Here is a 15816-nt window from a genome sequence, read left to right on the forward strand (position 1 = left end):
AAGTTGCGTGTGCCAGCATGGTGTGACATAACACAGTAAACATTGTGGAGAAACTAATTCTGCCTGCAGCTCAAGTACCTTTCTTTAACAAGCCTCCCATAGCTACATTTTTAGTTCCCATGAGGTGGGAAACAAATGACCCTATCTCCTGCCTTGTTTTGAGGGAGGGATTTTTCACATTCCAGTGGTAGAAAGTTATTAAATTATTTATGTTTACCACACTTTAACATTTTCAGGATTTAAGAAGTGACATGAGGGGGCTGGAGAGGTGGCTCAGAAGTTAAGAGCACTGGCTGCTCTTCCAGACGGCCTGAGTTCAATTCCCAGAAACAGCATGGTGGCTCCTAACTATCTAATATGAGATCTGGTGCCCTCCTCTGGGGGCATTCAGGCAGAACCCTGCATACATAATAAATATTATCTTTTTTAAAAAGTGATACAAGTTTTTGTTTTTATCGGTAATATCTGGAAGGTCATTTCAGTGGTGATAGCATGCTGAGCGAACTGGAGCAAGTGACATGACAGTGCTTTTGCTGCTCATCTGCCATACTTAGAGTGCAGTGCTTAGGACAGTCTAGCCTCGTGGGATGTACTTTTCTATGTGGAGTATAGTTGTAAAGGTTGGGGGGAATCACCGAAGAGAGGGACAGGTGAACTCTGTGAGTTCGAGGCTAGTCTGGTCTACAAAGGGAGTCTAGAACACCCAAGGCAGCACAGAGAAACCCTGTCTCAAAAACTAGAAAAGGAGAGGGAGAGAGGGAAGGAGGAAGAGAGGGAGGAAGTGGGGGTGGGGGCCAGGGGAGAGGGGGAGGGAAGGGGAGGGAGGGGGGAGCGCTCGCAGAGCTCACCCATGTAAGGGAGATGGATGGTAGGCCGTGCAGAGTGCTGCTGAGAGAAGTGAGGATTTTCAGCACAAGGCTTGAGGCTTGCCAGATGATTAAAGAATTTCAGAGAATGTATGGAATGCCCCTCTCCAGTAAGCTGTTAACCCACATTGCAAGTTCTTGCGCAGCTGAGCTTTGCAGATGGAATTTAGATCCTCTTGGGATACTTTCTATTTCATAACCTTCCCATTTTCCTACCCTGAGCCCTGGATCAAAGGAAAGCCTTGAGATGGCTTAGAGCTCTGGGATTGTGCAGTCCTTAGTCTTCCTTTCAGCTTGCTCTGCCTCCTCAGCTCTGGCAGTCATGGCCTGGTTTTTGTTTTGTTTTGTTTTGTTTTCTCAGACAGCTCTTTCTAAAAAGGATCTCAAAGGAAAACTGAAGATTTTTATCATTCAGGCTGTGCTAACCTTGTCCAGCTGACTTCTTGGAGTCATCTAAAATGCTCTTTAACTTTTATCCCACTAACAGATAAATATGTAGGGAATAATAGTGACTTTAAAAGCTTTTGGTAGATTTTTCATTCAGCTATTTTATTCTTCTCAACTCCATTTTCCTGTTTTAACTAAGCTCTTTGCTGTATTCTCCAAGCCTTAGCCTAGCTTTAAGAGTCTAGTACTATACAGTGTTTGTCGGTATTTTCTATTCTGAGTGACAATCAGCTGTTCACTGCCTGTCTCCTGTAAGACAAGGATAACTATGATGTCAGCCAGCAGATGCTCTCTTTTATGGCACTGGGTAATGAATGTCTTTATGACTTGGGTCTTGAGGACATCCTTAGCATCATTACTGATGGCCTGTGAAATGTGTCCCCTCGGTGGCCAGTGTAAGCACACTGCTGGAGCAGAGCACCTCTTTGTCTTCCTTTCTCATCTCAGACACACATTTAACTCCCACCGTGCACACACACTTGTGTTACTTTTCTAAGCTAACGTCCCAGGAGAGTTTGGTTTTTGTCCTAAGTGACTAATTTTGATACTGTTCAGATAGAGCATTCAGTGGGGAGTTTGGATGATGACACTTGCCCAACAGGGAATCCACAGTGGCCTGTGTAGAAGGCAGAACACACCCCCTCTTTCTGGTAGTGTTTGAGTTTATGATGAACAAGAGACAAATAAAACAACTTACAGAAAGGATAGCTTTGCTTGTCCCCTGGGTTTAGCCCTGCTTCCCCACTGTGGGGGGAACGGCAGGAAGGGGAGGTACTGTTTTTGTGATAAATACAGATCATGCATCCTGAGATGCTTTGTTCATTATGTTTGAAGTTCTTCTAGGTAAACAGCAGTGTCTCTGTTGAGATGCTCTGTGGTGAAGCATTAACCAGCCTTTATCACCATAGGCATTCTTTTTCTATGTGAATTTGGCCTGCTTAGCGTTTCCCAAGTACACTCTGCAGTTTACAACCTCTCAGGCAGTGCTTCTCACATTGGTGTTAACTCAGACTTCAGTCAGGCCATCCAGTCCCAGAGCCAGTAGTTTGTATGGTACTATTCTCTTTAAATGTTCTCTTTAGTCACCTTCTGCCTGCCGTGCTCTTCAGTGAGAAGCCAGGTCCTGTTTGAGCAACCACGAAGTTCCCACCCTTTACTTCACATGTGCAACTCTTCCTGCAAACAGTCTGAGTTCCCAGGAAGTTAAAAAAAAAAATCTGCCTCTTACTTCACAATTGTGAGTTCAGATGCATCATCAAGAACTCAATAAACACTCTGCGAATAAAGCCTCGGTGCCTGTCCTTGCTAGCTTTCCTTAGTGAGCTTTGGGTGTTGGGATTTTCTTATTTCACTGTGAGATGTGCTGTCAGGCTGTGTAGGGAGCTCAGGCACTGTCTCTCCTCGACTGCATCTGGGAGTTAGCTACTCTCTTTGCCTGCGCTCCTTTTCTCATTCCTTTGATTTAAAAGGTCCCTGGCTCTCCTTGTGCTTTCTCACACGAGTCAGCTGGGCACTGTGCCAGGCACATGTCACCTCTCTGTGCTGAGAAGTGAAGTGATGACCTGCCTCCTGTCTTGTACAGAAGTGTGCTAACACTGTTACTTGTCTCACCTGTATAGTAGGAGTTGTCATGAAACTTCCAAATGGTGTTGGCAATTAAAATCTTCTACTGCTAGGCAGATCTGTTGATTTAAAAAAGAGAACGAATGTGGTCATGGACACACAGAGTAAAGAAGCGGTCTCCTTGGGAGTTTTAAAGTGTAGCATGACAGCATATTTCTTGATTCTCTTCTTGATGCTTATGTTGCAAGTTTGTAAAAGAATCAGATGACATACTTAGAAATCCACTGAGTGCTTTTTTTTTTTTCACATAATGACTATCTTGCGAGTTTAGGGTGAGTTTTATTATTTAATGTGTTATTCTTAGGGAGGGTATGCGTCATAGCTCCCATGTAGATGTCAGAGGGAAACTATGGAGTAGGTTTTTCCTTCCTCCTTGACATGGACTCCAGGGACCAAATGCAAGTCTCCTTTTACTGTCTAAGCCATTTGCTGGCCCTGGAGTGGATTTCTCTATAAGCAACTCATGGGCTCCTAGGAGCTTGCTCTATGTACCCTTTGCTTTTTTGCCCTTTGAGCTGCATTGTTCACCTTGTGTATAGAGAGTTAACCTAGTGGAAGGTCTTACAGGTAGGATCTAATTAGTAAATGTTCTCGTGTTTGAATAATATTAAAGAAGGACTAAAATATTTATTTGTCTGTTTAGATAATGCTCTAATTCGCCATTATAGTAGTATCACTGTTCTAATTATTCCCAACATTGAGTGTTCTTTTTCTTTCATTTATAATGCCAGAAAAATACTATTTGTGAGCTTCCTGGTCTGGGGAGTGACCCTGGATCTAGCAGGTACAGAGCATGCAGTCCTATGCTATGGTGCCTTCTTCTGTGCCTTGATATCTACAGCAATCCTTTTGCTCAGAGTTTGAGCAGATCATTTTCTAGCAGTAGATTTAAATTTTTAGCCAAATGAAATGTTAATGTTTATTTTTGTTTTCTAGTCATATGAGAAGGTGTTGTGTTTATTTCTGTGGCTCCAAGAGTCATCTATGGTGTTGAGAATTCAGATAGGGCGGTTTCTGTTTATTTTATTAACTCAAATGTGGAGAAGCTGGTTGTGCCACATTTGCATTGGTGTACTTGTAAGCTCCAGAAGAGAGGTGGGTGCTTCCTTGTCTGAGGCTGGTGGACTCCTCAGCTCTTGGAGCAGAAGGGCATATGTAAACCCACGTGGCTCCGCCTCAAGTTGTAAAGGGCTGGCGTATGCCAAGGAATTCAGAAGAGATGAAAGTTCAGTTCCAGGGTAGTTAGCTTTGGGGCGTGAGTACAATATAAGCGCCAGGAGATGAGTCATGCCTAATGAGTGGTAGATGCTCCTAGTGAAGCTGAGGCTGGCCCTGAGAGCCAGGGATTTTTTCATGTCCTCACAAACACAGACCCCCAAAGACCATGGAGGCAGAAGGTATTTCCTGTTACTCCCTCTGTATCCCGGAGCATGAGCCTCTACCATGCAAAGTGCTCTGCTCCTTACCTGTTATACTGTAGGTTGCTTATGGCACATCTAACTTGCTATAGGATAAAGTTCCCAATTAGATAGAGCAGCAAGGTGCCAGGGCTTCCGTGTGCCGAGTACACAGAAGGTAAGTCAAGGATGTTGCTTACCTATTGTTTTTTAAGGTCAAGTGTACTTAAGCACTGTAAAGAGGGCTTTGGTCCCCTCCTAAGGGTTGTCTTTCAGAAGAGAAACCTCACTGTATGCAGTAGATGGTGAAAACCTCAAGGTGGGCTCTCAGAACAGCATCTAAGCATGGTTTGGGAAGACAGAAGAGTACACACTCAGCTTGTTACCCATGTTTTCTCTGTTTCATTTAAGCTGCAACAATGCTTCTCTCCCCTGTTGTATAAATTATTTAATATAAACAGAAAAAAGATTTACATAGTAATTGTAATTAGCAACTAAAAAGAAAACAGACTGCTTCTGCCAGCCTATGACTGCCAGCTGATGCCATGAAAGCAGAAAGATGGCGATTGTGGGGAGGAAGGAAACAGCAGGGAAAGGTGAGTTGAAAAATGGAATATACAGTGTGTATGACAATGCCATAGTTTAGTATATTAACTAAAAATTAGTCATAAATAAATAGTAAATAAAGATAGAAATTATTAAAAGTGTAAATAGCAAAAAAAGTTTTGAGTGGTTTTTATCACTTTGGGATGAAGTAAGAAAACCTTCTTAGTGGGAAAACAAAAGAAACAAAAAACTAGACTCCATAAAGGAAATAATAACAAATTTGAGTCAATAAAACTTAAAAACGAGTGTGTGGCAAAAGGCACACACTCACTAACAGCATCAAAACTACAGGCCAGAATATTTACAGCATATGATATATGCAGTCAACTCAGAGTGCCTCAGATGCGAAGTGGAGACTTTAAAAGTCCAGTAGAAATATGAGCAAAGGATGTGGGTTTGTCGATGAAAGACATTTCGTGAATATCGCTTGTAAAAAGCTCAGCTTGACTGAGCGATATAGATGAAGTTGGCTTGTCATCTTTGATTGGGTTAGGAACAATAGACAGGACTAGAGCACTGGATGTGAGTGACAGAGTTCGCAGAAGTGGAGGAACCTATGTGGCTGATGGAGAGTATGAGTGTGCAGCTTTTGCTTCAAAATATTGTACCATATATTCAAATTTAAATTATACATACTTTTTGTTCCACATGGACTAACACCCCAAGGTGTTTCAGCCTTGACACATCTGCCTGATTTCAGTGCTTTTACGATGTAACTGGAGTCGGGGAGGCAAATGAGGAACTTCATCCACCTGACCAAGAGCGTTGGCTACCAAGAGCGCTGCTTTCATTCTGCTGTCTGGCTCCAGACCCCACCTTGCCCCTGTCATTTAAGGCCCCATTCCTAACACATGTAATCATGTGCTTCGATGTCAGTGAGGCTTTTTTGGTACCTAGTTTGAAAGGGACCTGAAGGGTTGCTTGTAACAAACCATGGTCACTGATCCTGTCTCTGAAAGTTCTGGGGTCTCTCCAGTCCCTGCACTTTCCTGAGCCACTACTGAAAAGCAAAACTGTGCCTTGGAGCTTTGGGGTTAGTCACACAACCTAAACTCCTACAGTGCTGCTGTGTTCTGTTCAGTCTAATACCCTGTGTCATGCAGCATTAGTTAATGATTAAGCTTAGTCTTTATTAGGCTCTGTGTTAACGTTAGTTTGCTTTATTTCCCTCTGTGAGCTCTGTTGTGGGACCAGTGGACGTGGGCTACTTTTCTTCTTCAGAAGTAGACTGCTTGCTTTGGGGAGTAAAATCCGTCTTCATATTTTTGGTAGTTTGGGAACACTTCTTGAATTATTTTCCTATATAAATACATAAGGTATTTGAAATAATATCCCTATACCAATATTGCCGCTCTTGGTAGGAGAAAATGAGTGAAAATGTAGCATTTTTTTCTACAGTACTTTCTTTGACTCATGTCTAAGAATTATGACTGATAGTTTTTAATTATATACTGACAGAATTATATTGAATTCTTTACAGTGGTGTGTTGAAAGGTTATAGAGTAGAGGCTGAATCCAGTTGTCACACAGCTTTCTTGCAGCCATTTTGTCTATGAGCTTGGGAAATAAACCAACTTCAAAGTCAGCTTCTATTTTTTATTTTTCTTAACATAACTACCTGAAATTAGGATGATACCACTTTCTTAGTTTGTGCTGACTGTGTTACTGTAATACCATACAATGAGTAACTGACGAGCCACAGAGAGTTATTGTTTAAGATTTAGTAGAGACTAGAACAGTGTACCAGTAGATTTGGTGTTTGGCGACAGCTTACTCTTTAGATGCATTGTCCCTGCATCCTCGTGTGGTGGGTGTTCTCTTCAATGTTTTTATAAGGACAATAATCCTATTTATGAGGGTGGAGCTTTTCAGTTGGCTAAGTTTCAGCATAAGGATTTAGGGACTTTTAGAGCATAGATGTTTATACCACAACATCCACTTTAATTAACTCTCTTTAGCTTTGTGATTGTATGTGCTGTGAGATACATGTGTGTATGAAACACTGTCTTGATTACTTTTCGGTTTCTATGATAAAACACACGACCAAGGCAATTTATACAAGAAAGTGCTTAATTTGGGGCTCATGGTTTCAGAGAGTTAGAGTCCATGACCATCATGGTGGGGAGCATGGCGGCAGACAGGCAGGCATGATGCTGGAGCAGTAGCTGAGAGCTCAGGTTCTGAGACACAGCCACTAGGTAGAGAGAGAGGGACGCTGGGAATGGTGGGAATCTTTTGAAACCTCAAAGCCTATTCCTGCTTCCTGTAGCAGTGCTACATCTCCTAATCATCCCCAAACAGTTTTGCCCGCTGGGAGTCAGTGTCCAAATAAATGAGCCTGTGAGGGCCATCCTCATTCAGATCAAAACACACACACACACACACACACACACACACACACACACACACACACACACTGACTCACTAATTTTTTCTTGAATTTTTAGCCTTTAAACCATCTATCTTCCCCTATTATATGATAATTGTTACAATCATTATTTAAAATATTGTTTACTAATTTAAACTCTGTACCACTTTGATTCTCTTCTGCTGCTGCTATATTGAGCAGTTATAATATGATTATCTGTAGCCTGGATGAGTGTAATCAAACTGAAATACTAGCTTAAAATAAGGTTTTTAAAAAGTTTTTAGCCAAATGTCCATGTTTAACTTTTTTTCTTACAAATCAGCCAGTTCTATTTTAGAATTGGTTTTGTATATGCATTATTTATCTGGCATTTTGTGCTGCACTGGCTGTCCTGGAATCACTCTGTAGACCAGCCTGGCCTCAAACTCACAGAGATCCACCTGCCTCTGCCTCCTGAATGCTGAGATTAAAGGCATGCGCCACCACCGCCCGGCTGATTTATTTTACTTTTATTTATGTGTGTGCATCTGTGTGTATGTGCTGGGATAGAAGGAAGAGGGTGTGTGGAGTCCTAGAGCGAAGAGGCTACCATCTGCCTGGGGTGGGTGTTGGACTACCAAGCTGTGGTCCTCTGCAAGAGAATTGCTCTTAACCACCAAGACATCCTCCAGCCTCTTGAGCTGAACATTTTGTACTGTGTTTTCTTATAGGGCGTTGTGATTTCTACTCCTGCTCTACAGTACTGTGCTGGTACCTTGTAAAAGGATAAAAAGCTAGCCGGGCATTTTGATCTCTGTCCCCCATAACTTGCTCATTGTCTCCACTTACGCATTACCATTTAAGTACCAGGGAGATATGCATTGACTGTGGACAGCAGTTGTGATTCTGCAGTGCTGCGATGTGTTTTCTGCATATGCAGAAAACTAACTCCAGGAAGTCTAATGGAGAGTTGCTGAGACAGAAGAGTTTTATTTTTGGTGCATTATGAATAGGACCCTGACTTTTGGAAATAATCTTTACTCTCACTGTGCTCCCCCACCTCTTGGAAGAGTTTTGGGGGTTGGCTGTTCAGGGACGAGCCAGGGTATGGGAAATGTGGCTAGAAGGGACTTGTGAGAGTATTTGTCCATCAGAGTCAGCTCCTGCAATTCGCAGCTGTAGAGTAAGATTGTAAGTGGAGGCCCGCATCCCATATATTTCAGTGCTCATACAGGTTAGGAAAATGTGCAATGCATTCTTTCTTTCATGTCAAGTATACAGTGTCCTGTAAGTGTAGATGTAGATTCCATGCCCTGGGCCCTAGTACTGTGTACAGCAGCAACCAACACTCCATCTCAAGTCTGGTTCCTTTTCTTACCTTCCGTACATGTGACCCTGCAGCCCAGATACTCAGGCTCTGTGTACTGTGAACCTGCTGCTCCTGTAGGACAGAGGAGAGGACCAGGGAAGAGGCCCTCACAGGCTCTGCACACATGGGTGGGATCATTGGAGTGGGGAATTTGGGGAATCTTGCTCCTTGCTCCTAATATGGAAAAGATCTCTCCACATTAGATTACTCTAAGCTCATTGGTATCTGCATTATGAAAAGCATAAATGAAACAGGTGGAATAATTTTAGTGATATATTTTGTTTAATCCAATATTCCAAAATTATTAGTGGTAGAGAAAGAGAAAGTTAGTTTTCATCCTTTTCTTTGTACAAAGTCTTTGAAATGTATTCCCTAATTAAAAGCCTGAAATTTGAAATACTCATACATCTCAAACTTTCTGAGTATTGCTATGTTGCCCCAAATATTTTTGAATGTGGGATCATAAATGTTCAACCTGTGGTCCACATTGACCAAATGTAAACAACTCCCCAATTATTTTGGGTGAGAATGCATCTTATATGTGGAAACCTCACTTTGGGCTCCCTTTTCTTCAACTCCTTCTTACCTGTCTGCAGCTAGTATCGTAGTGGTAGGTATATGGCCAGGAAGTCCCTCTTCTGTTCTTTACAGGATGCTTGGCCCTCCTATTAAGGACCGTTGTCGTTAACTAAGTCAGTAGTTCTCAGCCTTCCTAAAGTTGTGGCCTCTTAATACACTTCTTCGTGGTGCGGTGACCCCGACTATGAAATCATTTCTTCATCACTGTAATTTTACTACTGAACGATGACTCCGTTCCTAAGACCATCAGAAGTATGTGTTTTCCAGTGGTCACAGGCCACAGGCTCAGAGCTGCTGACCACAGTCCTCTTGTGCTTTACTTTTATAGAGAGCAGTCACTGCCATACACTTGAGTGGGGGATACTTGCTAAAAGCCTTCCCTTTCCTTAAGCATGTCAGCTGTTTTGTTTGTTCTTAGCAGTGATAGAATTCTAGTAAATGAGTTTGCATGTGAGAGTTTTACCTTGCCTCCCTGCGTTACCGACTTCTCCAGGAGACATATCTTGTTTCCCCCTCAATATTTACTGACTGTGCAGTCCTGTTCTCTTTCTGGAAATCTGTATGTTGTGTCATGTGGATAATGTCTAATATGTCGGTTTCCTTCCTGGAAGGTTCTTTTAAGTTTCAGCTTAAGAGTGTGCAAAATTCCAAGCTGAGCCCTGTTCTTAGCAAAGGTGGGAAGCGTCTAGAAAGAGGCCACTATTGTGTTTGAATGTGGCTTCATCTGCCAGGGCAGAGGCGTCTGAGGGAAAGCTGCCGTATTCGACAGGGAGAAGGGATGAAGCAAAGACCAGTTAAATTTGAGTTACAAAGGATGATTTTTTTTAGCCTAAGTATATCCCTTGCAATATTTGGGACATACTTAATGAGGAAAAAAAATTGTCTACAAGCCATATTTGATGGTGTTCTACTGTTTATCTGGCAGCCCTATTCTCCTCTGCCCTCTCAAAACCTGCAAAAACATCAGTAGCCCTCCTTCATGTGAACTCTACTTGCTGATATTTTACTTAATTAGAAATTTAAACATAATTATATATAAAAAGCAGGATAAAGTTTAGCTAACACTGACATTTTTAATGAAAACAGTTTTACATAACACAAATACCCAGATGGATGTCATTATTTTCTGTTTTGTGGGTCTTTTGCTGTCTGCTGAATTCCCAGCGTATTCAGCCAGGTGTGCTTTCACAGGACATGCAGACCGAACCCGTGAGGTACCTGAAGGGAGGCACAAACCGCACGCAGCAGGTGGAACCCTTGTGTTGTAAAGGTAGTGTTCACCTCGCAGGTTAACAAAAGGGTCGTACAAACCTCTTTGGAGCCTCCCCCCCCCCCCGCCCCCCAAGCATCCTTTGCAGACCACGCACTGAGAGTAGCAGAGCCTGTTCTCTTAACTTACATTTAAGAGGTAAGCAGAATAAAGGACAAACAGTCTCTTTGAAGGTCTAATGGATCAAAGTATAACACTGCAAACAACTTAATTCAGTTAAACAATAATCATTTGCCTTGCTTTTAAATTTAAATTACTAATAGATATATATTCATACATCCATCCAGTAAGGTAACATAAGTTATTAAAAATCATGCTAACAGTTTGACTTGCTCAGTAGGTGCATTATCAGTTTTCCATGTTGAATAAAATTTTGCATTTCTTTTGGACTACAGCTTACTATTTTTATCATAAATTTCAGTAAGTAGGTCATGTGATCAAATGTCTGCTCTTGGCCTAGTATTAAGCTGGGGTAGTCTTGGGAAGATTTAATGGATTCTCATCTCATATAGACATGATGTCCAGAGTGTAAATGTTACTACGGGCCATTTTCTTAACTGTTAGTTGTGTAAAGGGGAGTGCAGTTTGAAAAGTGTTCCGGTAGAACTTACTCCTCAGTCAACCTGCTTTTGTAGCAACAAGTCTTGCTGAGTATGTTTACATTTTAGGTAAAGCATTGCCCTTGGATTCAGACTTGCTCTCTGACTTTGTTCCTCCCTAAGCCTCGAAGGTTTCGAGCTCTACCTCAGACCAGGTTGCGGAGCACGGCTATGCCATGCATTTGTGACGTTTGTTTCTTCTTTCTGTCTTATATAGATTTAGCAAATTGAAGAGCCTTAACCTTTCCAACAACCACCTAGGAGCCTTTCCGTCAGCAGTTTGCAGTATCCCAACCCTAGCAGAGCTGAATGTATCTTGCAATGCCCTGCAAGAAGTCCCAGCAGCTGTTGGAGCTATGCAGAAGTGAGTACTTTAAGCCACTGGGGTTATGGAAGTGGCACATCACTCTAATTAATTTGCTGTTTGCCAAGGAAGTGTTGGCCTCAGACCCAGCAGCAAGTCCCGGTGTGGTCTGTATAGAGTAGTTCACTTGTTACAGAGTTTAAAGAAGTTGTTTTGAATGGAAGTTCTTATGAATGAGTGTATCTAAATATAGAAGGGGTTGTCTTTTTATTTTCTGAATTATTGAATTTTTAAGTCTTAGAAATTAATTTTAAGGGGAAAAAAAGAAAAAAGAACCCAGCACATTGGAGCTGCTTAGTACTGCAGTCAGCACATTTCCCCAGGTCTGCCTTTGCAAGTTGAGAAGATTGGTAACAATTCCCATTTTAATAGAAGGTGAAGGTTCTGATGTCTGATCTTTTCTCTCCTTGTCTATTGTTCCCTGCTGCCTTGTCCTTATGCGTTTGCAGCACTACAGTAATATGATCTTCATGAACTTGTATGTTGATAATAAGGTTCAAAAATGTACACTTTTCTGTATAATCATTATGCCTTCTTTGGTAGCTTGCAGACGTTTCTGCTGGATGGGAACTTTCTCCAGTCTCTTCCGGCTGAGTTGGAGAAGATGCACCAGCTCAGTTATCTGAGTCTTTCCTTTAATGAGTTCACTGACATTCCAGAGGTATTGGAGAAGCTGACTGCTGTGGATAAACTCTGTATGGCTGGGAACTGTATGGAGACCCTCAGGCTACAGGCTTTAAGAAGAATGCCTCATATTAAACACGTGGATCTAAGGTAACGTCTTTTGAGAACTACATCACACCTGAGTGACTGGCTTGTATTGTGGGGTGAGAGCAGTCTGGCTAGTGCACTAGTACCCAGAGGGAAGAGATGACCCAGTTGTGAGGCTTGCTCTTCCCTGAAGCTTCCTTAAAAGAAAAGAAGAGAAAAGAAAGAAATTCCACTCTCTTACGTTGATTTTGTAAACTTGAACCCAGTTTGAATTTTCATGATCTGTAGGAGCACTCCAATACAGACTGTTTATAGTAACTGAAATTCATCCAGTACACAGTGGAGATTGTTCTTAGTCTTTCTTATCACTGTCTTACCTGAGGCATTTGATAGTATGAGTCATCTCTTGGTTTTTTGTTTGTTTGTTTTGTTTTGTTTTGTTTTTGCTTTTTCTTCTTTCCTATCTTCCTTAATTTAAAGTAGCCATTCAGGTTGGTTTGATTTCTTCTATACTCATTCCAGTGGCTCTGAGCTTAGCTTTACCATTCGTTAAAAAGATATAAACCTTATAACCGACTATCAGATCCAAATTTAGGTACTCATTCAACTCTGATTCCTTGTAAAAGCAGAGATCACACTAAAACCCAACACGAGCCTTCTGGCACTGTCCTTGCTGCCCATGGATGCTTAGTTGTCATCTTTGGGTAGGTAAGGTTCTAATAGTTTTTAATCACAGAGAAACCTTACACAAGGAGTATCTTTTTTCATTCCCTGTGTTTTGCCTGAATGCATGTATGCACCGTGTACATGGCTGCTGCACACTCATGTCAGAAGCAGGTGTCTAGTCCCCTAGAACTGGACTGACAAACAATTGTGAGTCACCATGTGGGTAGTAGGAATCTAATTCAGGTCCTTAACAAAGGCAAGCGAATCCTTTTACCAACTGAGCCATTGCTATGCGCCCAAGGAGAATGCTTTTTATTTTATTTATTTTTATTTAATTAATTTATTCAGATTACATCTCAGTTGTTATCCCATACCTTGTATCCTCCCGTTCCTCTCTCCCTCCTGCTTTTACCCTTTTCCCCTCTCCTATGTCTGTGACCGAGGGAGACCTCTTCCACCACTATATGGTCAATGCCTATCAAGTCTCATCTTGGTAGCCTGCTTATCCTTTCTCTGAATGCCACCAGGCAAGAATGCTTTTTAAACATTATCTTTTTAAAAGAAAATCAAGAGCCTGCTGTGGATTTGACTTCTTAGGAAACAGTATACAGGGGTGAGTCTTTTAGCTGCTCACCTTAGGACTTTTTCAACCAAGTTGACTCTCCACTAACCAGAAATTAATGTCTCTTTCTAGCCGTTGTAAATCTTGAGTAGTTTATTTTCTGTGCCTATTTCTCATCTACAAATCATAGTTAGTAATAATACCTGCTTCATGGATTTGTGGTGAGAATTAAGTTGAGTTGCTTAGCACTCCCAGCAAGGACTAAGTTCCGTTGTTAAGTGACTGACGTGACTGACGTGACTGACTGCTCAGCTGTCTTGGCATCTTTACCGTTTGTGGATGGACGGTGGGTCTGCCCTTGTTTCACTACCCACTTCCCTCCCTTGCTAACCTAGCTGCTTTCTGAGGATCATTCAGCAAAATGACTGCATTTGCCCCTTTCCTCTCCCTTACGTGGCTTGGCCTGTGGACCATACAGCCTGTCAACAGAACTATTTGGCTTTATTCTCTCCTCAAACTAAACGAAGCGGGTACTGACACTGTGCAGGGCTAGAATTTTTAATTTGGCAAATATAAAACATTGTAGTTTTTCTGAGTTTGAGAACTTTTTAGAATGGGACAGGACTTTGCCTGCTTAAATTTATTTTAAAATGTAATGCTATTTAGCTCTGGATTATTTGAAATATAAATTTCATATTTAGGAATTTAGGCCCTTTCCCTCCCCTCACCCGTGACTCAATGGTACTAGCTTTGTCAGAGCAGCAATGCTGGGCACTGACCTCAGGAAACAAGCATGAGATGGCTTCAGAGTCTTGTGATACATATGACCAAGCAGCCACTTTTCTTATGAATAAGATTGATCGAATGTGTCTAGAGGTAAAAGTTCTTAGAAGGAGCTTTGTGGAGCCCTGGGATTGCTACCTCACATCAGGTAGATACTGCTTACCAGACCAGACATGGACACTTGGTAAACACTTACTTAATGCCCAGGTGACTGCTTCCTTCTGGGTTCCTGTGCTAAAGCGGATGCCAAGCTTTTGATTTGCTTGTACATGTGTCCTGGTGCTTTCAGCTGAAGCTAGCACAATAACTTGTTATATCACTGGATTTTCTCTAGGCAAACAACTGAGATTTTTTGGTCAGTTGGTTTTTCTTTATTGCTGTTGTTATTGTTTTGTTTTTTCAAGACAGGGTATCTGTGTAGTCTTCTGGCTGTCCTGGAACTCGATTTGTAGACCAGGCTGGCCTCGAACTCACAGTGATCTGCCTGCCTGAGTGCTAGGATTACAGGTGTGTACCACCATGCTCAGCCGCAAACAGCTAATTTTACTGTATGTCCTTCCAAAAGAAATGTTATTTCAGACTCAAGACCATCACCTTTTCTTTTATCCTTTCTCCCACAGTGACATTGTTCAATCTAAACCCCTCTTCTGTAGCGCTACTGGCCCCAGCCCCCAACATAGCTGGTCCCAGGTCTCTTTCCTGGCTGGCTCTCTCGCCGAGTCGTACCTTCTCGTAGGTGTGTACTCATCGCTTCACCTTTCTTCTTGATCACCTCGATTTTAACCATTTCTCGAGGTTTCCTTAGCTGTCTTTGTCTTCTTGGGGCCAGTTTCCCTTCAGCTGCCAGCTGGAATTTGTGTGTTGGGCGGTGGTTTGAGACAGGGTTTCTCTGTCCTGGGCTGGCTTTGTAGACCAGGCTGGCCTCCAACTCACAGCAATCCACCCGCCTCTGCCTTCCCAAGAGCTGGGATTCCAGGCATGCATCACTGTGCCTGGCATGCAAGCTGGAAAATTTATCCTTTGTTTCCCTTATTTATATATTCTCTCATACCTACGAAGCACAGGCTTAGGTTTCCTAGCTCTTTTATCTGCTTTCAGCCCACTAACACACACATTCTGTGCAAGGGAGGCTGTCTCACAGCAGTTCCCATGCGTCCTCCAGCACGGGTGGGGAGCCATTTCTTTGCTACTTTCCCTCAAGGAGATAGAAACCCATATTTTAGAAACGTGTAGTGATTTGACATTGATATTGTACTCAAGTACTTTATGACAGACTGATTGTACAGGGAAAAAAGCTGAAGTACGTATTAGGTTTGCATAGCAAGTCACATGTGATAGAAGCTGCTGTAAGCTGTGGTGACTTAGACGTTTAGAAAACAGGTCCCTGTCATGGCCTGTTAGGCAGTGCTCTTGCTTAGCCTTGACCCCAGTGTTAGATTGGTAGGTAAAGTCCTTGATAGACACTGTTAACAGCCATGTTACTGCTCCTTCCACTTAGTCCAGAGCATGCTTGAAAGTCACACTTTGAATCCTGGGGGAGTGAAGAGCCGCTCACAGGAAGGTGCACTGTGGTACTGGACCAAGGGCAGGAACAAAGTGTGAGAAGGCGCTTCCTTTTCAATAGCGT

The 15816-nt window shown here is 42.3% G+C and overlaps 1 protein-coding gene across 1 annotated transcript in view; it reads left to right on the forward strand.

The window, feature by feature from the left end:
• The window catches only part of PHLPP1 (PH domain and leucine rich repeat protein phosphatase 1), a 207145-nt gene that overhangs the window by 137997 nt on the left and 53332 nt on the right, over positions 1 to 15816 (forward strand). The window contains exons 5-6 of the mRNA XM_084787940.1: positions 11321 to 11467; positions 12011 to 12241. Coding sequence (XP_084644066.1) covers positions 11321 to 11467; positions 12011 to 12241 — 378 coding nt within the window. The remainder of the gene's footprint in view (positions 1 to 11320; positions 11468 to 12010; positions 12242 to 15816) is intronic.

The sequence above is a fragment of the Acomys minous genome (assembly GCF_964271855.1).
Source record: "Acomys minous genome assembly, chromosome: 1".
Lineage (NCBI taxonomy): Eukaryota > Metazoa > Chordata > Mammalia > Rodentia > Muridae > Acomys > Acomys minous.